Here is a 27,857-nt window from a genome sequence, read left to right as displayed (position 1 = left end):
CAGAAAGGTACAAGGCATCAAGCCATATACACTAATACCATAGAAGATCAAACGCAGATCCAGAAAATCCTCTCTTCTCTCCACAAGGTTTTTTTTTTTCTTTTTTTTTTCTTTTTTTTTTTTTTTTGCAAAAGAGTTCTTTGCAATTCTCTTGGAGAGCCACAATGTTATTTTCCCATTTTACTAGGAGATCACGGTCTCTCTTTCAATAATCCTTTATAGAAAAAGCCCACCCATTTCCATCTCCTCTTCTGTGACTGTGGCATGTTATGGACCCAATCAAAGTTTGTCCAAAAAAAAGCAAAAAGCAACAAAAAACAGTCTCCCTTTTGAAAGTGGATAAAATATAAATATTCATTTACTTTGAGTAAATTTCCTCTTTCAATCCAACCATCTGGTTCTAAATTAAGGCACCCTACTTTGAACATGGGTATGCTTGCCATCTGGCTCCCCGAAAGTAGCAATTACTTCAGGTAGATGAACATACACCTAATCCTAAGCAAGTATGGGCTACTTTAGGGTACTATGGCATAAATACACACCCTTATCGTCTGTCTGCTATGCACCAACCTGAGGGGGAAATGACGGAGCTGATTCACTGTGGGGTGTGATCACCTCACACGCAAGAGAATTTACTTATTTGCAATATTCAACAAGTGGTGAATTTCCTGGGAGCCACTGCAGGGAGAGGAGCCTTGGGCTCGGAGGGCGAGCCTGTCCTCCCCCTTCCTCCAGTGCAGGACGGGAGCAGGAAAGGTTCCCTGGAGGACAAAACCAGGCCTCATCCCATGCCTAGGGGGGGGCTCTTACATCTTCCGGGGCTCACAGTTCATAGCAACAGTGAAATCTGATTTTCCTGCGTCCACCCAAGTTCTTTTTTTTTTTTTAAGATTTTATTTATTTATTCATGAGAGACACACAGAGACAGGCAGAGACACAGGCAGAGGGGGAAGCAGGCTCCATGCAGGGAGCCCGATGGGGGACTCGATCCTGCGGCTACGGGATCACGCCCCGAGCCAGAGGCAGATGCTCAACCGCTGAGCCAGCCAGGCACCCCTCACCCAAGTTCTTTCTCACACCTCCGGGGAGTAAACCAAAGAATCAGACTGACTGGGTGTTAACCAGCTGTCTCCACACAGCCTGAGTAAGGTGGACCGGATCGGTGCTGCTCTTGTAAGTGTTTCCAGTTGCTCCCCCTGACGCCCCCCTGGCGGAAGGAATATGTGTGTCTATGACAAAAGCTATCCGATGATTAGCTTGGCAAAAATTACAACTCACTAAACACCAAGATATTTACTCATTAATCCGATGAAAGTTGGGGATTTACATCCTCGTCCTCTTGGAAAGTGCGTTTTAAAGTATCAAATTTACAGTGCATTTTGGGGAAGAAATCATCACCAAAGTCCAAACCTGACTGAGCTCCTGACATTGGTATGTTAAAAAAAAAAAAAAAAAAAAAAAAAAATTATCCAAGTAGCCATAGTAACGACAACAGTTAAAAAAAAAAAAAAAAAAAAGGATGGGGATCCCTGGGTGGCTCAGCGGTTTGGAGCCTCCCTTCAGCCCAGGGCTGATCCTGGGGTCCCGGGATCGAGTCTCGCGTCGGGCTCCCGGCGTGGAGCCTGCTTCTGCCTCTGCCTGTGTCTCTGCCTCTCTCTCTCTCTCTATGTCTATCATGAATAAATAAATAAATCTTTAAAAAAAAAGATTTAGGGGCACCTGGGTGGCTCAGTGGGTTAAGTGTCTGCCCTCAGCTTAGGTCAGGATCCCAGAAATTGGCCCCACTGCTCAGCGAGGAACCTTCTCCCTCTCCCCCCTACTTGTGCTCTCTCTCTCTCTCTCCCTCTACCTCTCTCTCTCAAATAAGTAAGTAGAATCTTTTTTAAAAGAATAAAAATAAACAAATGAATACATGTCCACGTTTACATAATTGTGAACAGAGATTTCCTTGGCCATTTCAACTCCAGTTAGAAACACTCGAGAAATTATCATATTCGCTCTAGTTTCGAAGGGGAAAAAAACAAAAACAAAAACAAAACAACAACAACAAAAAAAAAAAAAACTAAAGAGAAACAAGGACTTTCTCTAAGATGCTGTTTAGAAACAAAACCGTGCTGATATTTCCAGAAGTACTGAATGCTGATTTTCTATTGAGATGCAGAGTGCAGCCACATGTGCCCCAGGTTAAACTTATAACCAAGTCATTTACATCTTTGGGAGAAAACTAAAGGAGAGTTTGGACACAAACATGCACTAGGGCTACAAGAAATCAGTTACGGGTCAAGCAGAAACATCTGGTCTTTTTAAGAGTCCTGTTAATTCGAACACACTGACCAAAACAAACTCAGTTCCAACAAATATATTTTGGCATGCCTCAAAAAAAAAGAAAAATAGGATTTGTTGGAAGCACTCATTTCGCCAGAGCAAGATTTGTCAGTGATATGCAAACTCCCACTATTGACATTTTCACATAAGCTTGTTTCCCAACACAACATGCAAATTTGCCTTCTCTGCCTTTTCCCCCATATCTGATAAGACCGTGGGTCTTAAATATATATATATTTATTCTGTATTGTTTAGGACACATTGGAAGAAGCGGTGGCAGAGGGTTTCAATCGTCCACGTCTGATCGCAGGAGTTTGAAAGTGCATAATTCACACGCTCACTCCTAGCAGGCTTTGGCCGGCGTCACACAGCCAGGGAAGCGCCGGGGACGCAGCTGAGCTGCTGCACGGCTCTCTCTAAAGCCTAGAACCGAGGTCTCCGCACCTCGCTGAAATGGCCCAGCCTCCCGTACAGGAACAACTTCTGGAAGTTTCCAGACACCATGAGCCCTGGTGCATCGGAAAACCAAAGTCGGAGACCCACGTCTCCGCTGATAAGCCTGCGGATGGCAGGCACGGGGCGGGTGGTGGGGGGCACCCCCTTAGAAGCCTGGGGCTCTGCTGTTGTGAAAATCATTTGAGAACAAGAGAGGCTCTCCCAGGGGCATCATCGCTAACCTCCCACCTGCCTCTACCTCTAAGGTCGTGGATTTCTTTTTTAAGTCCCTTTCGGTTGTTTGCTGGCCCTATAGCTGTTGCATTAATCCAAGTTATTTTAAATGCAATGGGTGAGGGCAAAGGGAAGAGTCCCCTGCTTATTCATTCAGCACTGTGCTCCAGAGGCGACCACCCGGGGCACCCCTAACAGCTAGCAGGAAGCACTTCCAGGGCAGGTCAGCGCCCGTGGACACCCACGACAACCCTGTGAGGATGCCACTACTATTACTGTCACCAAGTCAAAACTAAAAGCATGGGCTCCGAAGCCGAGCTGGGTGGATCTAAATCCCTGCTTTGTGGGCTCCCTATGTGAGCAACTACTTGGCTTCTCTGTGCCTCCGTTTCCCTACCTGTAAGACAGGAGGTGTCGGGAGCCCCTTCCACGCAAGGCTCTCTGGGGACTGAGTCAATACGTTTTGCCAGCCAAGCGCTAGAGGCGGCCCCCTCCGGGCCCCCAACAGCCTCATCAGCCCCTCCCAGCCGCTGCCCGGCTGGCGCTGCATCTGGGATTCGAACCCGCTTCTGCTGGGCTCTGAAACCTGCGCTCTAAACAAGCGGCGAAAAGCCCCACAAGCCTCTCAGTAAAACAGCATAAAATACCCCCAAATCTACAGAAGCATCCGAGGGCCTCGCTAACGAGGCTCCGGATGCTGAAGGCTAGCTTTCCCCCTTTCCAACCCCGGAGTTGTTCCCAGGGGCAGTAACTCAACAACTACAACAACAACAACATCAACAAAAAGCCAGAGTCACTCTGCGTGGAGAGTGTTAGCAGCCCCTGCAACGACATTCCTCCCTGGTCCTGGGTCCCCCGGGGGCCCCTGTCGCCCTCCCCCTGGGTCTGTTCCCTGGACCTGCGCTCCCTGCTCCCAATCTCAACTTCCAGTCTGGGGAAACTTCAGGCAGCCAAAGCTCACTGTCAGCTGGTCGCTGGCCACCAGCACAGTGCAGGACATCCCGTGCACGGACACCCTGCCTGGCTGGTCGCCCTGCACAGACACCTGCCTGGTCGCCCTGCACGGACACCTTGCCTGGCTGGTCGCCCTGCATGGACACCCTACCTGCCTGGTCGCCCTGCACTGACACCCTGCCTGGCTGGTCTCCCTGCACGGACACCGTACCTGGCTGGTTGCCGTGCATGGACACCCTACTTGGCTAGTCGCCCTGCACAGACACCCTACCTGGCTGGTTGCCCTGCACAGACACCCTACTTGTCTGGTTGCCCTGCACTGGCACCTTACCTGGCTGGTCGCCCTGCACAGCCACCCTACCTGCCTAGTCTCCCTGCACAGACACCCTACCTGGCTGGTCTCCCTGCACCGACACCCTACCTGGCTGGTTGCCCTGCACTAACACCTTACCTGGCTGGTCTCCCTGCACGGACACCTTACCTGGTTAGTTGCCATGCACAGACACCCTACCTGGCTGGTCGCCCTGCATGGACACCCTACCTGGCTGGTTGCCCTGCACAGACACCCTACTTGCCTGGTTGCCCTGCACAGCCACCCTACCTGCCTAATCACCCTGCACAGACACCCTACCTGCCTGGTCTCCCTGTACCGACACCCTACCTGCCTGGCCGCCCTGCACCGACACCCTACCTGGCTGGGCTGCACCCCCAGCCTCGGGCCCTCCCGTAGCTTCCCTCGACGGCCTCCTGGCAGGCTTCTGAGGCCCCGGGGGCATGCATGGCTCCCATCGCACACCTGCACCCTCGAAGCACCGCTGCGCGCCCTGGGGCTGCGGGGCTGTGTCGGGCCGTGGGGGGAGGTGACCGCCCCAGCCCCCACCTTCGCGTCCTGCCCCCCCCATCTCCCGGAGGACCGGGGGTCCGCGGGGTCCCCGGGGCGGGCGTGCGCGCGTCCGAGCAGCCGGGCTGGGTGGGGCGGCCCGGGGCGCCGCCTCCGTCCTACCTCCTCTCCCCGTGGAGCACGTAGGAGCTGCGGAAGAAGCCCAGCAGCTCGTTCTCGATGAGCGCGCTGTAGACGACCTTCAGGTTGTAGTTGCGGTGCGCGTCCAGGCTGCGGTTGAGCACCACCACCAGGACCTGGGTCTGCGGGTAGAGGAAGAAGCCGGCCACGGGCACGGCCCCGGCCGCGCGGTCCTCGGCCAGCTGCACCTTGTCCACGGCCACGCGGGAGGCGTGCAGCACGACGTAGCGGGTGCGGTTGGTGCACGCGATCTCCACGTTGACCTCCCCGGAGAAGGTGAAGTTGTCCATGAAGGCGGTGAGCATCAGGTTGTAGTGCAGCGGCTTGAGGTGGCCCGGCAGGCGCAGGTGCGTCCAGGGGTGCTCGCGCTCGGGCTCGCGCTCGGGCCCCCGCTCCCGCTCCCGCTCCCGCTCCCGCTCCGCGTCCGACGGCGGCCGCGCGGCCGGGGCCCCGGGGGTGCTGGCCTCCCCGCCCGCCTGCGGGTCGCGCCGCGCGGGCCCCGGGAGGCTGGCGTTGCCGCCGCGCGCAGGGAGGCCGGGGGCGCCGCCGGGGGCGCCCGGCCCGCACCCGTCGAAGCGCAGGCTGAGCAGCACGGCGAGCGCGGTGACCGCCAGCAGCGCCACGATGCACACGGCGAAGGCCAGCACCAGCCGCCCGTGCACCGCCGAGGGGCGCTCCGTGCCCCGGGGCCGCGCCCCCGCCAGCCCCCGGCCGCCCGCGTCCCCGTCCCCCATGGTGGCCGCGGACGGCGAGCCGCCGGCCTCGGCCCCCTCCTCCTCCTCCTCCCCTTCCTCCTCCTCCTCCTTCTTCCTCCTCTTCTTTTTCTTCTTCTTCTCTCTGCTCTCCTCGTCTCGCGCCCCCCGCGCGCCGTCCAGGGCCATCACACAGCCTCCTCCTCCTCCTCCTCCTCCTCCGCCCCCGCCCCCCCCGGCACCCCCCGCGGCCGAGCCGCCCGGGCCGGCATCCGAGAGCGCAGGCGGGCCGGGGGCCGCGACGCCGCGCCGGCTCCCCTCGGGCGCCCCCCGCGCGCCCCCCGCGCGCCCCGGACGCGCCCAAGTTGGGGAGCGCTACTCGCGCGGCCCCCGCCCCCCGGGCTCGCCGGCCCCCGCGCGCGCCTCCCCAGCGGCTTCCCGCGGGCGCCTTCCGGCGGGGCCTGGGCGGCCGGGGGCGGGGAGCCGCGCCGGGAACTTAGGGCTTCCGCTCCCGCTCCCCGCGCCCGCCGCGGCGCTCGGTCCTCCGGGCGGAGCAGGAGCGGCGGCGGCGGCGGCGGCGGCGGCGGGAGGAGGGGGACGGGGGACGGGGGCGGGGGGACGCCCCGGCCATGCACCCGCCGCCCGGGCTGTGCGCGCCGCAGCCGCCGCCCGCACCCGCTCCCCGGGCGCTCCAGGCGGCGGCGGGGAGGGCGCACCGCGGCCCCGAGCTCCGGAGGAGGCAGGTGAGCGCCCGGGGCCCGGCCGGGCCGTCCCCGTCAGGCGGCCGCTGCCCCGCCTCGGCTCGCGGTCCCCGTGGGGAGGCCCGGGCGCGGGTGTGCGAGCGCGTGTGCATGTGCGCGCGCCGGTGTGCCCGCGTGTGTGCGCACAGCCTCCGGGTCCCGGCCGCCCAGGGCCGCGAGCGTCCCTCCCCGGGGACCCGCCCCCCCCCCCGGACCGCAGGTCGGGGGTCGGGGGTGTCCCTGGGCCCCGCGCGCTCACCCCCGGCCGCCGGGCTCCGCGCGGTCTCCGACTCCCCAGCCTCCGGGTCCCTGCATCCAGGGCCGCGAGCATCCCTCCCCCGGGACCCGCCTCCAGGGAGCCCCCCCGGGAGCGCGGGTCGGGGGGTCGGGGGGCGTCCCCGGGCCCCGCGCTCACCCCCGGCCGCCGGACTCCGCGCGGTCCCCGACTCCCCAGCCTCCGGGTCCCGGCCGCCCAGGCTGCTCGGACTGACTACATCCAGAGCCTGCGAGCATCCCCCTCCCCCGGGGACCACCTCCCCCGAGGAAGGCCCCCCCGGGGAGCGCGGGTCAGGGGGTCGGGGGTGTCCCTGGGCCCCGCGCGCACCCCCGGCCGCGCCGGGGCGCCGCACTGTCCCCCACTCCCCAGCCTCCGGGTCCCGGCCGCCCAGGCTGCTCCGACTGCACCCAGAGTCGCGAGCATCCCCCCGCCCCCCCGCGAGCATCCCTCCCCCCGGGAGGATCCCCCCCGCGAGGAAGCCTCCTCCCGGGGAGCGCGGGTCAAGGGGTCAGGGGGTCGGGGGGCGTCCCCGGGCCCAGCGCGCACCCCTGGCCGCCAGGCTCCGCGCGGTCCCCGACTCCCCAGCTTCCGGGTACGGCCGCCCAGGCTGCTCCAACTGCATCCTCCCCGCGAGCATCCCCCCCAGAGAATCCCCCCCGCGAGCATCCCTCGCCCGGGAGCACCCCCCGCGCGAGCATCCCTACCCCGGGAGCATCCCCCCCGCGAGCATTCCCCCCCCGGAGCATCCCCCCAACAAGCATCCCCCCCGCGAGCATCCCCTCCCGAGGAAGCCCCCCCCAGAGAGCGCGGGTGGCGGGGTGGGGGGGTTCGGGGGCATCCCTGGACCCCGCGCTCACCCCCGGCCGCCGGGCTCCCCGTGGTCCCCGACTCGCCAGCCTCCCCGCGCCCCGGGAGGGAGCCCCGGAACCCAGGGAGCGGCCGCGTCGGATGCCCGCCCAGCCCGGGGGACCCCGGGGACCGCCTGCGCGCGAAGCCGGGTCACCAAAGCCCGGCCGCGTCCATCACCCGCGGGTCCGCGTGCGCAGGGCTGCAATGGCTCGCCGGGAACATCAGAATCTCCCCCACGTAAAGGCTACAGTTGTTTTTTGTTTTTATTTTAAACTGCTTCCCCCGGTGAATAATGTCTATTTTTAGATTGGGGGGAATGAGTAAAATATAATGACTACAGTGTGACACCCAGGACCCAGGACTGGAGACTGAGAACAGCGGGGATCTGCGCCCCATCCCTGGGGACTTCACGGGAACAGGGAAAGGATATATCCCGTGATGGATCAGTTTTGCACTCCACCCAGCCGCAGTTACTTTTCTTTTTTCTTTTTTTTTTTCCTTTTTTTCTCTTTTGTGTGTGTGTGTGTATGTGTGTGTGTGTGCAGTTTCTAGTGTTGGGGGAAATTGCTTAAACTTTTGTGTGTGTGTGTGTGTGCAGTTTCTAGTGTTGGGGGAAATTGCTTAGACTTTTTTTTTTTTTTTTTTTTTTTTTTTTGCAGTTTCTAGTGTTAGGGGGAAATTGCTTAAACTTTTTTTTTTTTTTTTTAAACAGTTATCAATAGGAAGTTTTGCTGACAAGCAGGAGCCTCAAAACAGGTTCCTAGACCATTGGCTGGTTATGGGCTTTCTAAGTTTACTGAAGTTTTAAATTATAATGCACACTGTGTAGGAGTAGATGGGACATCCAGGCCTGAGAATCGGTGTGAAAGACTTGAATTGGGGCGATATTCAGAACCCCCCCACCCCAGGTAGTCACTAAGAGGCAGGAGACTCTAGCTTTTAGTAAAACAAAGTGTGATGGACTTAAGAGTCACTAAGGGGGAAAAAAAAAAGAATAAATAGAAAATAAAGAATAAAGTCATTCCCTTTTACATGTTTTTCTCACATCTTCAAATCCTAAAGGCATTTTAAAAACCATGTCCATAATTATTTGTCTTACAAAAAGAAATGTTAAATGCTACTCGCGTTGTAGCCCTGAGAATATACAACTAAAATATTGTGTTTGGCTTTACGAGTATGACCGAACAAAAGAGATGGGATACACATGCACTGCAGCCTGACAACCACTGAAAACACAGCCCTGCTCAAGGAAGCTCTTTTCCGTTTATCCCCACATGGGATGTATTCCCAATGCCGTACATTCCAAAGGTCCGTTTGAATCATTTTTAAATGATGATGAAAAAGAAGTGCCAGGATGGGATTTTTTTTTTAAGCATGTTGTATGTGGGCCGTTAGCAACAGACCAAGGGAAATGCCACATTCTGTTCGTTACTTTTTTCTGCTCTGTTTTTAAATCTCCATGCTCTCGCTGTCCATATGTATCTGGCTGGATGCATTTTAAGACTTGAGGACTTGGGATTTATTAGTCTGTTTTCCACAGAATTGGGAAATATGGTCCAGGCAGGCAAAAAAGCACCGTGTGACTCTTAGCAGGTCACCAGACTCCTCTGACCTCAGGGTGTAATCTGGCAACTCAAGGTTCTTGATCTAAAATCCACGGGTTCGACTCACTGGGATTCTCGGAGGAATCTGGAACTCCTAGAGCTTTTAGAATCACTACCCACATGAAGAGGTCATCCATCCACTCAAGGATCTCTAAGATCTTTCTCTAAAATGATCGCAGTTGAGAAAAGATTCAAAGAAGAAAGACCTTTTTGAATCTTGTATGTGTTTTATTGAGGTTTTTACGTACTTCTGAAAATTACTACAAGGCAACTCTCAGGTATTTGGGAATTTAAGTATATGTTTACCGATAAGCAAAGTCACTACTGCCTGTGATTAAATTAGTGGATGGATTGTTTCTGAAACCCAAGTGGAGCAGACCCAAGCTTATGAACATAGAGTGGACACAACTTATTAAAATATCAATTCCTTTAAACTGCTACTTAATCCAATAAAGTCACTGTGAAGTGGATAAATATTTCTTCCTCTCATATCACATATCAATGTCACAAAAGGGTTCCAGTAAGGTTTGGGGTGTTTGTTTTTTGTTTGTTTGTTTGTTTGTTTGTTTCTGAAGGTATGTGGCACCCTTCAGCTGAGAAGCAACCACTTTGTAAATAAGTTTTTAATATTGTTTTTCTAGAGAGTGTCCATTCTATCCTCGAACCAAGGAAACAAAAGAGGCAAAATTTCAGACTGTGTACCTCACAAAAATAGCAAAGAGATGACTCGCGGGTATTCCTAGAATGAAGCTGCCTTCCCTGTTGTCAATCACTAAATCGGAGATAGCGTTGACTTTGCTGAATGCTAGAGCCTTTCGGTGGGATGGGCCTTTCCAAAGTGCCTGACGCTTCTCTCAGAAACACAGTTATTTGTTGGGAGGCTTTTCTGGTTATTTCTTTAGCTGACGAATGTCTTTAAAGGCATTTTGTAGCCATACCTCATGTGGGGACTCGTACAAGTGTGAGCGTTTTAATAGACGTGAGGCCAACAGAAGTTGTGTTGATGAAATGAATCCCCGGGTCCTGTAAATAATCAAAATGAACTATCTTCAAAAATAAATAAATAAATAAATAAATAACCACAAAATGAACTACCTTCAGTGAATGCACTGGCCCATCTTTCCTCCTTGGTTGTTCACACCAGAAGTGCTTTTTCTCTTTCACTCTGGTTTGTATGTGGAGCCACAATTTCAGGGGCCTTAGGTACTTGGCCTTCCAGGTGTGCTTAGCTCTGCACATCCAGAAGCAGCTTGGCTCAGAAGAGAGAACTAAATCCCACTCTGCCCTAATCCCCACTCTGCCCTAACCCCCCTACTTACCTTCACCTAGTTATGTTATAACTCAGGGTCTTGATGTTAAGGTGTCGGAGTTAGGTAGCTCCGAGGTCTCTTCTGCTTCTCAAAGTCTGCAAAAGAAATTCCAAAGCTAACACACGAGTCTCTTTATGCTCTCGAGTGATTTTTAATGAACCTTCTCTATCGAGAAGCCAAGAAAATTCAATTAAAAACTCGAACTTCTGTGGGTAGAGGCTTTATAAGAATACGTGGTATTAGCAAAAAACATGCAGGGGTCCGGGAGAAAACCAGCGCTGCTGCTCCAAGCGGCCTGTGTTCCTGAAGACCCCACACAGTTAGAGACCAAGGCGGCGGTGAATGGCAGGAGCCTGCTTAGGAGCTGAAGTGGTGCCGCCATGTGGCAATTATAAAAAGGCAGTTTGAAATTGGAGATTGTGAAAAGTTTTTCTTAAGTGGGCTCCACGCCCATTGTGGGGCTTGAACTCACAACGCTGAGATCCAGAGTCCCAGGCCCTACTGGCCGAGCCAGCCCAGCACCCGGAGATTGTGATAATTTTGATGGAATTTTTAATTTGAGGAAACTCACCTTATTAGTGTTTATGATTGCATCATTTCAGAATTTCATACCACGTAACCACTGCGTCTGCTGGTGTTGTTGAGGGGCTTCACATAAGAAATACTCTTCTAGACAGAATATTCTTCAAGATATTAAAGAGGGAAAGAGGAGAACCATTTAAAATGAGCCATAATTGAGACCGAGCAGGTTCATGGTGTCTGTAATTTGCCAACCACAATTGACACCGTGATTTAACTGTTGGTTGTCTGGCTTCTGTTTATTTAAAAATGTTATTCTGAAAGTAAATTGTATCTGAGTTTGATTCTATTTTTCTCAAGTAAAATCTGTCAAATTATCGAGTGCTTAAAAAAAAAAAAAAAAAAAAGGAAACATTGCCTAACCTGCTTAGATTACTACGTGTTATCAGTCCTAGGAGGAAGCCTCATGACTACACTTTCACCAAACAGAACAAGTCTTACAGCACAGAAGAGCCCTCTAGATGGCGAATATAAACAAGAATATAACCAAAGATCCACAGGGTCACTCCCAATTCCAGCATTAAGTGTTCTATCCAGAGAGGAGGGAATTAAGACCCCAAGAAAGTTGTATTGTTATTTGTGGTTTCTAACACTAGGTTAAAACTCTTCAGTGCTCACCATGGGCTCTTTGGTTTACGATTTCAGTAAGAAATCTGCATTAAAAGGCGAAAAAAAATGTCATGGAAATGTCCACAGTTTATTCACGAAACCTGAAAGCATAATATATGCTAAATCCTATAAACAGAATAGAAATAGGGTAACTTTTGGGGCAGCCTGGATAGCTCAGCAGTCTAGTGCTGCCTTCAGCCCAGGGCGTGATCCTGGGGTCCCAGGATCGAGCCCCACGTCAGGCTCCCTGCATGGAGCCTGCTTCTCCCTCTGCCTGTGTCTCTGTCTCTCTCTCTCTCCCTGTGTGTGTGTGTGTGTGTGTGTGTGTGTGTCTCATGAATGAATAAATAAATAAAATCTTTTAAAAATTAAATAAATAGATAAATCTTTAAAAAAATCTGAATAAAAAAAGAATAAAAAAAATAAAATAAAAAATAAAAAATAAAATAAATAAAAAAATCTGAATAGTAAATATACCAATACAGCTTTTACCATGAATTTCAGTTGTTCAAATCCATGTTTCTAGATAAATATGGCAGGAAAAATTAACGACTGATCACATCTAAGAAAGTTTCAAGTGAAAAAAAATAAAATTAAAATTAAAAAAAATTTTTTTTTAATTTTTAAAAAAGAAAGTTTCAAGTGCTCATCCTGCACCAGTTATTTGTCTACGCGCTTTATGCTAGCCTATTTCATCGTGACAATAAATCCATAGGTCAGTGCTGCTACTTCCTCCATTTGATAGATGAAGAAATTGAGGCCTAGTGAAAAGAAATACCTTGCCCACAGGCATTTAATTACTAGGTGGCGGAGCTGGAATTCCAAATTAGGCAATGTCTCTTCACCAGCAGGCCATCCTACCCTCTAAAAGATGAGCCAAAAAAAAAAATTTTTTTTAATTAAATAAATAAATAAATAAAAGATGAGCCAGGTGTACACCGTCCGATTGCATAGTCGGTTCTTGCTGCACAGATTGGGAAGTCAGCGCCAGGCAGAGGGCTGGAGGTACAGCCTAGGGCCAAAGCACCCTGTCTCCTCCCTCCACCCCCCCCCCCCCCGGGGGTGTGTGTGTGCCCTCAGCTCAGGTCATGATCTCCAGGTCCTGGGATCCAGCCCAAGTTGGGCTCCCGGTTCAGCAGGGGAGTCTGCTTCTCCCCCCCCCCCCCCCCGTCCCTCTGCCCCTCCCCTCTCTCTCTCTCTCTCTCTCTCTCTCTCTCGAATGAATAAATAAAATGCTTAAAAAAATAAGATGAATAAATAGAGAAAATGTAGTATGACCCTGAGTAGAATAATAATTATAATTTTACAAAATAATGACAAAGAAAAAAGGAGAGCATTATTCACCCTGGATTGAGAAGTAAGTAGTTGAAAGAGTTGACGACTGTAGCTTATTTCCATACTGCAGAACCAGCAGTTTATCTGCCTTAGAAATCTTACCTCTTGAATGCATTAAAAAATGTATCTTTGACCCAGGCTTATTTGACAACTCAAATTTACATGATTTGAAGGGTACCTCATCTCTTTGAAACCACAAAAAAAAAAAAATCTGCTTCAAAGGCACATATATCAATATTAATGTAAAGTCTCATGAAGACATAAAATATCCCATTTTATTTCTTCTATATGTATCTTTTGATACATGGGTTTTCCCCTCTCTTTTCCCATCATTTATTAACTCTTCTTCCATTTAATAATAAAATATATAATTCATCAAAATCTGCACTTCTCTACATAAAAAAAAATCTGTGCTTCCTACACTTGACAGCACCTCTCTTTACACCTACACTTTCCTGATATGTAAATGTTTATTACTGTAGCTCTTTAAATGGGGTAATCACAGTATTTTCTTAAATTTGAGCAGCAAATGATCAGTGCAAGCGGGTTGATAAATTAGAAGAAACATGGCGAAGTTTTTCTCTCTTAGCAAAATATCACGAATCCTAAGGTCATAGACTTGTGAATTTTTTGAAAGCCAACTCTGATCTACACTGTGCTTTTTTATTTTTAATAATAGAATTTAAAACATATGCTGTTTTTGCTGAGTCGGTATTCTAGTCAAAGACAATTATTTTCAGACGAGAAGCACATCTTCTGTTGGAAAGTATTTCACAATATCTAATGAAATAACAGTAAAAATTAAAATTGCATTATTTTTCAACTCATTGAATGCCTACTTTGAAACTAAGCAAAAAGATGGAGCATAATATTTCCCTTCAAGGTTGAGGCTGGTGCATGAATACCCTTTCTCTTAACCATGAACTGAACAATAGCTGCTTATTCTGGTCTATGCCTCCTCCCCCTTGCTCCTGCTCAGACTGTTTCCCTCTACCACGTGGCACTATAAGGCTCCCCATGCATCTTTGCTTATAGGGTTATGGACCACGGCGATGCCCCCGGCATACCATTTTTTTCTTTCTCTGTACGTGGTTTCCTGAGAACACTTCCCTGTTCACATCCAGGGAATAACTGTCCTGCCTACCTTGAAAGTTAGGTGAAATTTTGTATTTCAGGATTGGGGAATTATTCTCAGAATTTAAGCAACTAGACTTTGGCTAAAATGCCTTTTCCTTGGTGCTTTCGAAAAGTTACTTATAAGCTATGACTACAAATACTAAAAATCTGGATCATTATGTCATTATAATGTTAGTTTTTTACATTCATATTAAGAATATATTCTATTTATATTTTTACATATATGTGTATATGTAAGTGCTAGGCACTGTATAAAAACATAAAAAGGAAACGTTCATAATTTATAACCATACAGTGGTCATAGTGCCTGCATATATGGGGGGAACAAAAACAACTTCCCTACAAAAGAACCACACAGAAATATTCAAACTACTCACTGTTTTTGAAAATAACCAACTGCTTGATTAAATGAAACTTCTTGACCCCAAAAAGTCTGCAGGAAACAAGCAATGAACCTGAATATCAGTATTTTGAATTACTAGCATATTCAAATTTGGATGACTACTTCATGAAATTGGTTTAGTTCTCATAATAGAATCGATTTAATATAAAAGTTGCCTGTGATCTCCACTTTTGTCACTTTTCTCTTTAGTGCCACCTTGTGGGTTAGCCAGTGACAATGAATATATAGGGTTTTTGAGTTTGGGTTTTGTTTTTTGTTTTTTGTTTTTGTTTTTGTTTTTTCCCTGTGTTGCGTTAAAGTTCGTCTTAGAAAATATTGCAGTAAAACCCAGAGGCGAAGCAATTTCTTTGTTTTCTCAGAGAAGCAAGCGCTTCACGAGAAGATATTTGCCATAATTCGGCAATTGACCACTCCTGACACCAGAACAGTTTCTCAGAGGTTGGAAATATTGGAGTCTACACCAAAATTGATACTCATTTGAAGGATAATCAGCAAACTTATCTTGGGTAACGCACGTGGCAAGCTGTGACTTGTGATTTTTTTCCATGAGAAAAGTGTTTTCTAGACTCAGTATCCTCATTTTTACAACAGTGTCCCATGAGAATTGATTCTAGGTGATTTGAAAGGCTGCTAATCCTGTTGTAGAAGAAGCCCCTGTATCTGCATTAGATCCATAGCTTCCCTCTAGCGTTGTATTTAACTTGCATTGAGTTACTTTACTCAAATCTCCGTTTTAATTATGCTGAAGTTAAAGGGAAAGAGGATGAAGTTAGTACAATATGTGGAAATGGCTCTTTTATTGGAGACACCCAGGAAATGTGTTCCATGTTCTCTAACATTCTCCATATACTAGAGATGCTATAATAATCTTTTGAATAACCAAACAAAAAAAATAGTTTGTCCTCTTTGAAACATCGAAACATGTTAGAATTTATTCCTAAGTTTTCTGTGATATGGCAAAGAAATACATTTTGAAATGGCATTTATGGAGTCATTTCAGAGGAGATGAGAATTGTGTAATCTGGTCACTCAAAGTGTAAATTCCATATCTGGACTCCTCCTGCCCCATTAGGAATTGGAGGTTGTACTAGGTGTTATTCAGAAAGTAATTTTGCCTAAATGCAAAATTTAAATTTTGCCTAAAGCGTCCAATTTGACCTATACCCTGAATATCATAAGCTACAGTTATCCATCCTGGAAGCACACCAACAACAAACAAAATTTAAGTATTTTGATAGGCTTGCTAAAATCTAGGGGCATCTGGGGGGCTCAGAGGTTGAGCATCTGCCTTCGGCTCAGGGCACGATACCAGGGCCCCGGGATCGAGTCCCGCATCAGGCTCCCCCATAGGGAGCCTGCTTCTCCCTCTGCCTATGTCTCTGCCTCTCTCTCTGTCTCTCACGAATAAATAAATAGAATCTTAAAATAAAATAAAATCTCATTATAGAAACAGAGTAGCTAAATAATATCAAATAACTGCAAAAACTTTAGGATTTAACTCCCTGGTCATTTTCTAACTTGAGCCAGTCTTACACTTTGTCTCCCAAAGTAGCATATTGCACTTTCCAAATCAGGAAGTGCGTTTTAATTAAGTCACTTTTTTTAACATCCTTTGGTATTCGAATTTTTCCATGACATTCTGACACATAGTCACTTTCCCATGGATTTGGTACAGGAGCAAATTAAAAGGTGCCTTGGAAGGGCACTGTTCCACCTCTACTCCTCCATTCAGCCTTTACTGGACCATGAATAAGTCACTATTCTTAGAATTTATCCTAAAAAGCAAAACCTAAGAACCAGGGGAAGGGCTTTCTTCTCTGGGGACCCAGAAAAGTAGTGACCATTTTTCCACTCCTGCTTCCACGTTAGCTTTAATAATAAAGGTGTGTCTGCCCTCAGTTTAAGCTGAACAAACTGTGGTGCAGCACCATTCAGGAGCCGCCCAGGACCCCAGTTGTGGCAGTGATGGGACCGCACCCCATCCAGGTAGGCCCGACCTCCATTTGCCAGCTAAACTCTAGGAATGCATTTTAGCCCCTCCTCATTTTTATTACTCATGTTAAACAGGTGGGGTTCCCTTAAGCACATTACAAAGCAACAAAACAGATTTCATATCTACTCTGTCCGGTGACAGAGTCCTTTAAAGTAAAGGACGTGTTTGAAATCCGTGTATATGCAGAAGTTAACATTAATGTTTACAGACACTTTCTGTGACTAGTATGTCTTATTTGGGGGTATGTGTGTGTTTGCTCATCTCTATAAACATATAGAGATAGATATAAATAGATGCAAAAAGCCTGCACGTTTCTGTATGGTCCGAAGGGGTGTTTTATTTGTCTCTGGGCTTCCCTGCAATGCTTATAAAATGCACAGGTAGTTCTCTGTGCCTCTCCTTCATTTTCAGCGCTTGCCAAGGTAGTCAAATTAAACTGCTGGCATGATAGCCGTCCAAATATATAATTCTAGCACCGTGATTATAGGCTCATTTCTTTATTTCTATGAGATTTACCTATAGTAATTATCTGTTTAATGTTCACAGCTCTATAGCAGTTCTCTTTCAAATGTTCAGAGCCGGAGCTATACCTTCTAGGATGTGCAAATAATCAAGTCCTAGCAACATTATGAAATATAATCCGCATTAGGAATTGAACAGAATGAGCCCTCGGATCTGATTGCCTAGGGCTCAAAATGTTAATGCTCGTGACACACCTCATATGTTTCGCCGAGTTGAAATTGCATTAAAACAAGGGAATGAATTGTGATCTTGACCTTAACCTCACTTCGGCAGCCTTTCCATTCCTGCCTTCCCCAAGACGGGAGGCTGTGCTCTGCACACACCGGGCCGGCGGCGCATCTTCACCTCCTGTCTGTTTCCACGATCCCAAAAAGGATCGGCCTGAGGAATTTTATCTTCTGGTGTTCCATTGTGAACTGACTTAATTAAATTTTTCCCAAAGTGCAACATTCCCTGGTTCTTTCTCCAGAAAGCAAATTGAGGAGACACAGAAACAGGTCTAAATGAAGTGCTTTTTTTTTTTTTTTTAATTAATTCAAACAATAACGCCATGAAAAAGCACTTTGAATTTTTCAATTCCCAGGCAATTGGTTCTAAAAAGAAAGCCATTCTAAATTATCCACATGCTCTCATTTATTAGTCTGGAGCTCTTGCCCAAGGAATTATTTGCAAAGGTAATATATATAGAACATCATGGTGATTTACTTGCTTTTTAATAGCTTTTGCCCAAAAACTCTATAGAACTGAAAGTATGTCAGCAAAGGGAAATGACTATAAGAGAAGACTCACTAACAAATAAGAAGTAACTACAAATAAAGATGAAAGAGCCAAATCTCATTTTTTAAAATCGAATTTCCTTGAAGGTAAAGGCCACAGATACCGCTGCTTGTTTACTGATAACCACTTAAGAGTAATCTTTAATTTCTTCCTAATCCTCAAAATAGGTTTCTGCAGTCGTGTTATCCCCTGGGGAGAAGTGTCTTGTGAAATTATCACGTGATTTTATAAAGTCCAGACAACTTTAAACAAAAGAGGAAACCCTTCATGTGCCCAATAGCCATTCACAAATGTTAAGATAATGAACAGTAAACAAAATAACAATTAACGATGCTTTAACTCAAAGATAATTCTCTGGACCCTTGGGAATCCAGTCCAGTACATCAAGATCTAGAAAAATGCAACCAGGAGAGGCACTGGTTTGGGCTTTTGGTTTTTGTTTTTCTCAAAAAGCCATTATCTACTTTCTTGGTACTTTTTAACTACTCAACAAGGGAAAAAGACTATCCTAGGTAGGTCAAAAGTTCTTACCTAAATCCTTCTTAAATTGTGCCTTTCAAATACATGACATACTGTATGAAATGGCTTGTTAAAGAAGTATTCGGAAATGACTTCGCAACTCTTATTAACCTTATGAAAAGCAATTCAGCAACAACTGTCAAAATTCACAAATCTAGAAACTACAGCAAGACATCTGAGATATCATATAACTGTTGGTGTGACTCTGCCGTGTTAGAATAAAATCTTCTTCAGGGCAGGAAACACATATATACGTTTCTGTATCTGTAAAGCAAGCCAAGACTTGGGGGTAAACTGAAAATAGGGTAAGCGTAGGTTGGATAAACTCATACTCCTTTCTGTAGTATTGTCATCAGCTTCTTGGCCTTTCTTCCCTGGTTTCAGGCTTCTCTCCTCCCCCCCTCTCCTAGCAGCACTCCTTGGCCTGCACTCCCTTCAGCATGGCCTACTATGAATTGCCCCTTTGAGCCACTCCAATGGGTCACCCCATAGCCAAGACCCTAGCTCTGGCCTACAAATACGGCGTGAATATTTATCGAAAGCATTATTATCTGCATTTTTGAGGGAATGAACAAACAAAACTGATATCATTTTCTCTGAATAAGTAGGTACAATCTAGAATCAGTATCTGATCCTCTCAGCTTCAATTTTGGAAACCAAAGTGATGTGTTCTCCTGGAACGAGATTTTGAGACAATTTAGGCCATAGAGTAGAGTCATACTTTACATAGGATTTAGATTCTGAAATTATCATATAAAGTGAAAAGCCCCTAGGGGTCAAATTTGCCCTTGAAAAATCCCCTAAAACCGGGGTCAAAAGGCAGTAAACCATAGTTTTGTGCAACATATACATACATATAGATGTAAGTATAAATTTGTGCAATAATACAATGTTTTCAGGATTTTTAATTCAGTTGAAGTTGAGTAAATAAAATATCAGTATGTTGTAAGTCCACTGTTTTACCAACTCACTGCCATGTTTCTATGATGCCAAAATAACCAGCCAATGCAAAAAGTCCAATTAGAAATAATGATAATACCTGCCTTCCTTTGCAACAGAGAGGACTTAGGGTTCACACAGGGTAAACTTCTGAGCAGGTCAGAGTTCAGTAGGACTGAACAATTAGCTACAAACACAGGGAGTGGGGATTTTTAGTGCTGGAGAAAGAAGATACAAATATGAAAAGGGAGAAAATTTCAGATTAACCCTGTAAGGTTGGGTCATTGGATTAGAATTGAAAGAGTAGATATAAACTTATGGTTTTGTAAATATAGATATATAAAGATATTTAAGTGTGTGTATGTGTGTATTCAGTAAGAAGATCTAAAAGCAATAACACCTAAGTAGCAATGAGCAAACTTAATCCCCAAGTCTTGGTTTCTAAATACATCTCTCCAAGGCTCACTGCAAATTCTAAGGGAGGATCAGGGAAAAAACAAAGTGAGCTTTGAATATATTACCGTACCTGAACATAAGGAAGTTCTCAAAAGAATGATGGGAACATGACCAAATAACACAGGAGCCACTTGAAGAAACTCCCACTCACTAAATATGGAACAATTTGAGCATTAAAATTAAAAAATAACAGTAATAGATTATAGTCCACTGAATAAAATATGAATCCGTGAATCCACATTGATATAATAATAGATAAAAAGGAAGAGAAGAAACCTTTTTTTAGATTGGAATTCCAATTAATAAAAAGGAGGAATTCAGGCAAGGCACATCAATGAATGCTAAAATTAGTGGATGAAAGTAGGATGAGGAACAGGCTCTTACACAGTGGCAATGTATCTCTCTCCATGTATTAACTACAAAAGAAAAGAAAACTTTGTAGTGGAAAAATCTACCACCTACCATTGGAATCAAGTGCCCAAAGTTGACATTACCAGTAGTGGGACAAATCGATGCCATGTGCCACCTGATAGGATACAATGAGAAGCCTACAACATCACTTCTTTAATACTTGAGCAAAGAAAGCATTCATAACCTGGTTATAATCAGAAAGAAATGTCAGACAAACAGAACTTTAGAAAACTTCTGTAAAATAACTGACCTTCAGAAATGCCAAGATCATGAAGTCAAGTAGAAACTGAGGAACTCTTCCAGACTGAAGGAGGCTGGAGAGACATATGATGGAGTACAATGCGTAGTCCTGAGTCGGACTTGTTCATGTAAAGATATTATTAGAATAATAATATAATAATATAATAATAGCAATAATAATAATATAATAATAATAGCAAAACTTGAACCAGGGGTCCCAAAGAAAGTATTAAGTTTGCCATGCTGTTCATAAAACTCTTCTGAGAGTTTGAGATCATTTGAAAGTAAAAAGTTAAAAAAAAAGTCCAGGCTCATTAGTACTTTTTTAAACTCCCAGCGTGCCACTCCAAAATTACACAAGCCAGGAAAGGAACATTGGTTGAAAAACAGTAATAACAGCATCCGTAACATGTCAGAGAAGATGAACTAATCATACGATGTCAACCAATCAACTTTTTCACAATGCTTTTTAGATTTTATCTACTCTCCCCGCATCCTAAAGGCACCAGTTTTGCTCATTCACATTTGTCCTCTGATATATCCCATGCACCCATCTTAAACACAGCAAAAGATATTTTAAAAATACCTTTTGCAACAACTGCTTTCATCTTTTTTCTTTCTTTTCCTCTTCTTCTTCCCTCCTTCCTTCATTTATTGACTTTGGAAGCACCATTCATCCTACTGGAAGAACCCATCCTAAACCTAAAGTAACTGAGCCTCACCCCGTTGACCAAGTAGCAGCTGTTAAGTCAGAAGAGAGAAACATGTCTACACATCTACTCTTCTTCCACCAGCCAGCAGTCTGTCTTGCCTGTTCTTCTTTATTACTATTTCTTCCTCTCTTCTCTGGACCAGGAACGTAAAAATGTTCTTGAAATTAATTAACACAACTGGGCAGTCCAGCGACTGTGCATGCCCTATAATCTAAAGTACTCAAACCTGTCACTTAAGATATAAAAAGAAACGAAATCAAGACTGGAAGCATAAGCCCCTTTTATAACTTTTTTTTTTTTTTTTTTTTACTGTCTAACCTATCTTCCCCTGCATTAAGTCAGGACTATGAAACAGTCTGCCACTCCAAACAGGGCTTGTCAGAAATATAGGGAATTGTTAGAAGAGCCCTCAGAAGATCTAAATTCAAATTACCTTGAGTATAATTAAAACACCCTCCATTCTGTAGTGATGACAGGAGAGGTAGAAAGAAGAAAACAAAGAGATGGTCTGAGATGTCAAGTAACATTCATAAAATACCAGAAGCACCTGAGGAAGAGCCTCCAGTTCTATTTGCAGAGATAGTTGAGTTCTCTTGCCAAAACCCGCCTCACAAAAACTTAGGAAATATGCTACTAAATAGCCCAGTGCTTTCCTCCTATAGGCACTCTGATTTGATGATGATGATGATGATGATGATGATGATGATGATGACAATGATGATGCTGGTAAAAAAACAAAGCTGCTAAGCAGCACTATTTGTGGCATCGTGAGAACCATTGCTAATATCTTCATTCCCTTTGAGATCTCTGTCCTCAAGAAGTATTGCAGCCTAAACTGCCTACCACGCTTACTACTTATTTCATGTGGTGCAGTATTGACACATAGCTGGTGTGAGTGCTGTTGCTTGATTTCATCCAGTAGCCCCACTCATTCAGCTGCATCTCTGTGCTGAAGAGAATCCCAGGTCTCTGTTCTAGCCCAGGGTTCCCCCTCACACCTCTCAAACAACTACAGCTTTCCTTTCATATTATGGGTACCACAAGGAGGGGCCTGGGATGCATTCCCCAACCTACACTCATCTCTTTTCAGTATGGTCCCTAATGTAGGCATTAGATCATAAGATTTCTTTTCTGAAACTTGCCCCAACATTATCATCTCTGTAATTTAACTTACATATGTATTCATTTATTTGACTAATATTTATTAAGAAACAAGAGTGCAGCAGATACTGTCCTTGGCGTCGTGAGCAAAATGGATTAAAGTGCCTGACCTCGTGGAGCTTGCATTCTAATATGGGAGACAGGGAATGAAAAAAAAATAAGTAAAATAAATGAAAATAGGAGAAGGAGTATACTGATAGGTCCAGAAAGATTAGAGATGACAGTCCTCACATTTGAACAATGTGAGATGGGTACATCACTGAGGGAATGGGAACAGCAAGAGCAAAGGCCTCAAGAATGTGACTGGGGTGTTTGAGACATGGTGAGGAGACCTGTGGGGCTGGAGTACAGCAAATTGGACAGAAAAAGGAGGTGACTCAGAAGATAATGTGGAACCAACATTGTGTAAAGTTTTGTAGGCTTTTACAAAAACTTTGCCTTTATTCTGAGTGATCAAAAGCCATTGGAGAGTTTCAAGATGAAGGAATGATATAATCTGTTGTGAGTTCTAGAGAAATTGTGGTGGACTTGATGAGAATTCATATAAGGAGAAGGGAGAAAGAACAGTTTTGAGGCAATTGAAATTGTCTGTGCAGAGAAAGGAGAAAGAACAGTTTTGAGGCAATCGAAATCGTCTGTGCAAGAGATGCCTGTGGTTTGGACTGTGATGATACAAGTAGAAGTGGTGAGAAGAGTTTTGATTTTGCTACTTGTACTTGGGGTATGAGTGAGAAACCTCAAGGCTGATGCCCGATTTTGATCTGTGCAACGAGCAGAATGGGGTTGAGATTTATTGAGATAGCAAAGGCTTAGAGAGAACCAGGTGTGAGAGGAAGACCAAGATTGTTGTGTTTATGTTGCTGATAGTTAAGAATATGTGATCAAAGAATTGATCATTATTTTTGGCAATGTGGAGGCCATTAGTGACCCTCAGGTGATCAGGCTTAGTAGATGGTTGGAGGCAAAAGCCTAATTGGAGAGGGTTCAAGAATGAATGGGAAGAGATCAGTAGTAGCTGAAGAGCACAGGCAAATATTTCTAGCATTTATTTTCTGTAGAAGGTGGTAAAGAAATGGACATTATCCAGAAGAGGATGTAGGATTAAGAGATGGTTTGGGTAAGGCGGGTTAATGATAACAGGCTTATATGCTGATGGGAATGACCCAGTCAGGGAGAAAACTTGGTGCATGAAAGAATGGTTAGAGTTGCTGGAATTATGTCCTAGCATGGGTGTGAGAGGATGAGTTCTAGAAGTAAAGGGGTGGGCCTTGGTTTGAGGACAGACAGTTCATCTGTGGGAACCCAGAAGAGTTAAGTGAGTACATATGATAGTGGGTGCTTGTGAACATTCTCTCCCAGATGTTTCTATTTTCTCAGTGCAAATAGGAAGCAAGGTCACCAACTGAATGGATATGAAGGTATTGAGGAAAAGGGCAAAATATATTCTATAATAATCTACAAAGATAAGTAAACATAAAATGGAAATGTTGGGCTTTAAGATTATGGACCTAAGTGCCCACAGGGTATTAGTAGAAACAAATTTAAAGTTTTTCTGGAGGCACTCTATGCCATGTGGATGCAGCTCCAGAATAGCTAAAGAATTGAATTTAATAGAATTAAGTTTCAGGCAGCTGCAATAGAGATGGGGGGGGGGAGTGGAAGATAACGGGTATCAGCAAGGGAGCAATCATAAAAATGTACAGTGGAATCAAGACCGAATAAGCAGGAAAATAAGGGTATGAGAGTTAAAGACAATGAAAATAAGGTAGATTCAATAGACTGTAGGTCCCTGCAAAGTTGAAGAAATATTATTGTTTAATATTAGTTATTAAAATGAATGTATCATATTTTTAAGGCACAGTGAATCCCAGAAAATAGTGGCGCTTGTGTTTCAATAAGTAATACGTTCCTCTTTACTCCAGAACTCAAATATACATATATACTTTTCTGTACCATCATTTATTAAGAATTCACATTTAATTCCACCATCCTTCCTCTGCCAACTATAATGTACAATACAAAATTTCTGTACTGTTATGAATCCATTCTTTGGACTTTATTTTCTTCCAACATTCTCCCTTATTTTTCCTAGCCATGACTGACACCAGGCTTTTCACCAAGACTCAATTTTCATAGCAAACTTCATCACCGTAAACTCTCAACTTACAGAATGAGGTGGAGGAAATGGTATGATTGTATCAATCAATGCAGAAAAAAATTATTTGGCAAAACCCAATACTCATTCATAACTTTAAAACTCTAATCAAATTAAGGACAGGAAATATCTACCTCAACTTGATAAAGAACATCTTTTAAAAAAAATACTTTAAAAATCATTCTTGAGGATCCCTGGGCGGCCAGCAGTTTAGCATCTGCCTTCGGCCCAGGGTGTGATCCTGGAGCCCCATGATCAAGTCCTACATCAGACTCCCTTCATGGAGCCTGCTTCTCCCTCTGACTGTGTCTCTGCCTCTGTGTGTGTGTGTCTCTCATGAATAAATAAAATCTAAAAAAAAAAATCATTCTTAATGGTAAATGATGAATACTTTCCCCTAAGTTAGGGAATAAAGCAAAGATTCGTTTCTCACCACTCCTATTCAACATAGCACTATAAGTTGTGGCCACTGCAATAAGGCAAGAAATGGAAAGAAAGGGCACAGAACTTGGCAAGGAATAAATAAAACTGTTTGCAGATTTCATGATTGTCTATTTTAAAAATATCAAGGATGCTACAAAAACAAAACTCCTAGGACCTAAAAAATGATTTCAGAAGTATCACAGGATAAAAGATCTACACACAGAAGTCAATGTCATTTCTATATAGTAACAATGAACATATGAAAACTAAAATTAGGGGCACCTGGGTACCTCAGTGATTGAGCATCTGCATGTGGCTCAGGGCATGATCCTGGGGTCCTGGGGTCGAGCTCTACATTGGGTTTCCCACAGGGAGCCTGCTTCTCCCTCTGCCTATGTCTCTGCCTCTCTTTCTCTGTGTCTCTCATGAATAAATAAAATCTTAAAAAAAAGAAAACTAAAATTAAAACACATTTATAACTTTTCCAAAGAAAATGAAATACTTAGGGATAAACTTTATAATACTTGCACACTGTCTGTATACCGAAAAATGCAAATGCTGAGAAAAGAAGTCAATAATCTAAATAGAGAGAATACCATGTTCATAGACTGGAAGACTCAGCCTAGTAAAGTTATCAGTTCTCTCCAAATTTATCTGTAGGCCTAGTGCAAATCCATCAAGGAAATGTGAATTAAGCCATGATTAGCTATCACTACATACCGATCAGAATGGCTACAATAAAAAAAATACAACATCAAATGCTATCAAGGATCTAGAGCAATTGGATCACTCATACATAGCTAATGCTAATGTTAAATTGTTGTGCTATACTGGAAAACAATTTGGCAGTTTCAAAAAAAAAATGAAACACGGTTACCATGCACTATAATTCTACTCTACAGCATTTATCCCAGAGAAATGGAAATTTATGTTTGCACAGAAACCTGTCTTTGGATATTCATAACAGTGTTATTCATAATAGCCAAAAGTTAGAAACAATCCAAATGTCCTGAGTGAAGAGTCAAACAAACTGGTATACCCATACTATGAGCTAGAACTCAGCATTGAAAAGAATGAACTCTTGTTACATGCAACAGGTAAGATGAATCTCCAGGGAATTATGCTGAGTGAAAATAAATTATTCCCAAGAGGTTATATACTATATAATCCCATTTCTATAGCAGTCATTAAATGATAAAATTATATAAATGAAGAAGTTCTTGGAGGTTATATACAGCAGTAAGAGTGAATGGGAGTAAAGGGGGTGTAGTTACAAAAAGGATTTTTGTGGTGACCGAACTGTTTTACATCCTGACCTGCAAAGGTCACATGAATCTACGCATGTGACAAAATTACGTAGAATTAAGTACACACACATAACACACTCTCAAATGAGTGTCCGTAAAACTGGTGAAATCTGAATAAGGTCCATGGATTGTAGTCAATGCCAGCTTCCCAGTTGTGTTATCATACCATAGTTATCCAAGAGGTTAACACTGGGGGAAGCAGGGTGATGAATACACACGATGTTTCTGAGTCATTTCTGCATTACTGCATGTGAATCTCAACTATCTAAAATTTAAGAGTTAAATTATAGTAACACAGAGAGGGAGAGAGAACAAGAGAGAAGGCTTTCCAGTGAAGAACAGATAATCCAAGGAATCTTACACTTTCGAAAAGGAAAGAAGCAATCAAAACTCAAAGAATTTGAAGTCTATGACTTACATTAAAAGTCACACACCATTTTGGGCAAAAGGAAAAAGTAAAAAGAGGAGCATGCATTATTAGCTCTAACATTAACCTTTTAGACTATCTCAGGCCTTTTCTCTGTCCAAAAGGAAAAAGCAAACAAACAAAACTCTTCAGATCCACTCGGAAGCCTTTCTTAGATGAAGAAGCCTCTCACACCGTTCAAAGCAGCTTAGTGCCAGACATTCTTTGAGTGTCCTGAGTCTGTTTGTAACTTATTAGAAAGAAATCGTAAGTTGCTTTCTCACCACAACACAAGGAATTCTCATTTGGCCCCGTTCCTGAATACTCTGTGATCTTCAGCATAACAGAGAAACACTTTTCAGCCTCTTATGATCTGTAAAAACAAAGTTTAGACGAGAGGAAGAGTCCTCAAAGCTGGATGGTCAGACCCACACTCACTCCAGCGTGATCTCCCGACCATCTCAGCTGCCTTTCACAGTTTAGCCAGGCCTGACATTCCTACGTTCTAAACTGTCAAGTATCTAATGATGCCTCTCATCCCTGAACCTCTCTAACACTTATTACCTAGACTAGTGTGTTTATCTTAAACTGAGGCATATTTATAGGCAATAAAACAGCACTCGTTTTAAGTGTAAGCTGACACATGGTGGGAAATTAATTCACTTCTCTTTAACCATCATAATTAAATTATGGAACATTTCCATCACCCAAAGACGTTCCCTTGGCCTCTTCCTCCACCCCTCAGCCCAGGCCACCATTATTTTGTGTTTTATCACTCTGGATTAGTTTTGCCTGTTTTAGAATTTTACTGAAATGGAAGCAAAAAGTATATTTTTTAGTATCTGGCTTATTTAACTCAACATAATGTTTCTGATACTTACCTATGCAATCATACGTATTAGTATTTGTTCGTTTTCATTCTATCGTGTGTGTGTGTATATATATATATATATATATATATATATATATATAGTCATACTGCATAAATATAGAGATAGAGGTAGATAGAGATATGTATAGTTATCCACTCACCTATTGATAACCATTTGGGTTGTTTTTAGTTTCAGACTATTGCAAATACAACTACTGGGACTAGTCATGTACATGTCTTTATATGGAGTCATATGCTTCTACTTCTCTTGGGTAAATACCAATGAGTGGAATGACTCCTAGGATCAAATGATAGGCATATATTTAACTTAAAAGGAACTGTCAGACTCACATTTCTACCAACAACATATGAGACTTATAGCTGTTCCACATTCTTGCTAATAGTTATTTAGTCTTTTTAATTTTAGCTCTTCTAGTCCATTGGAGAAGGACAACCATGA

At 44.8% G+C, this 27,857-nt stretch overlaps 1 protein-coding gene and 2 long non-coding RNA genes across 3 annotated transcripts in view; 1 reads left to right on the top strand and 2 right to left on the bottom strand.

Moving 5' to 3' along the window:
- Positions 1 to 5,865, bottom strand: part of TRHDE (thyrotropin releasing hormone degrading enzyme) — a 371,390-nt gene extending 365,525 nt beyond the window's left edge. Inside the window, exon 1 of the mRNA XM_072843285.1 lies at positions 4,952 to 5,865. Coding sequence (XP_072699386.1) covers positions 4,952 to 5,850 — 899 coding nt within the window. The 5' untranslated portion in view covers positions 5,851 to 5,865. The remainder of the gene's footprint in view (positions 1 to 4,951) is intronic.
- The window catches only part of LOC140642557 (uncharacterized), a 117,889-nt gene continuing 94,991 nt past the window's right edge, over positions 4,960 to 27,857 (top strand). The window contains exon 1 of the long non-coding RNA XR_012039001.1: positions 4,960 to 5,316. This is a non-coding gene — a long non-coding RNA (uncharacterized lncRNA). The remainder of the gene's footprint in view (positions 5,317 to 27,857) is intronic.
- On the bottom strand, positions 8,270 to 27,035 carry LOC140642548 (uncharacterized). Its single transcript, XR_012038995.1, has 4 exons — positions 26,811 to 27,035; positions 11,013 to 11,124; positions 10,451 to 10,536; positions 8,270 to 10,154 (listed from the first exon to the last, which is right to left on the bottom strand). It is a non-coding gene; the product is annotated as an uncharacterized lncRNA (long non-coding RNA).

The sequence above is a fragment of the Canis lupus genome, chromosome 11, assembly GCF_048164855.1.
Source record: "Canis lupus baileyi chromosome 11, mCanLup2.hap1, whole genome shotgun sequence".
Lineage (NCBI taxonomy): Eukaryota > Metazoa > Chordata > Mammalia > Carnivora > Canidae > Canis > Canis lupus.
Note: the sequence above shows the minus strand (reverse complement) of the source record. Positions and strands in the feature narration are given on the sequence as shown.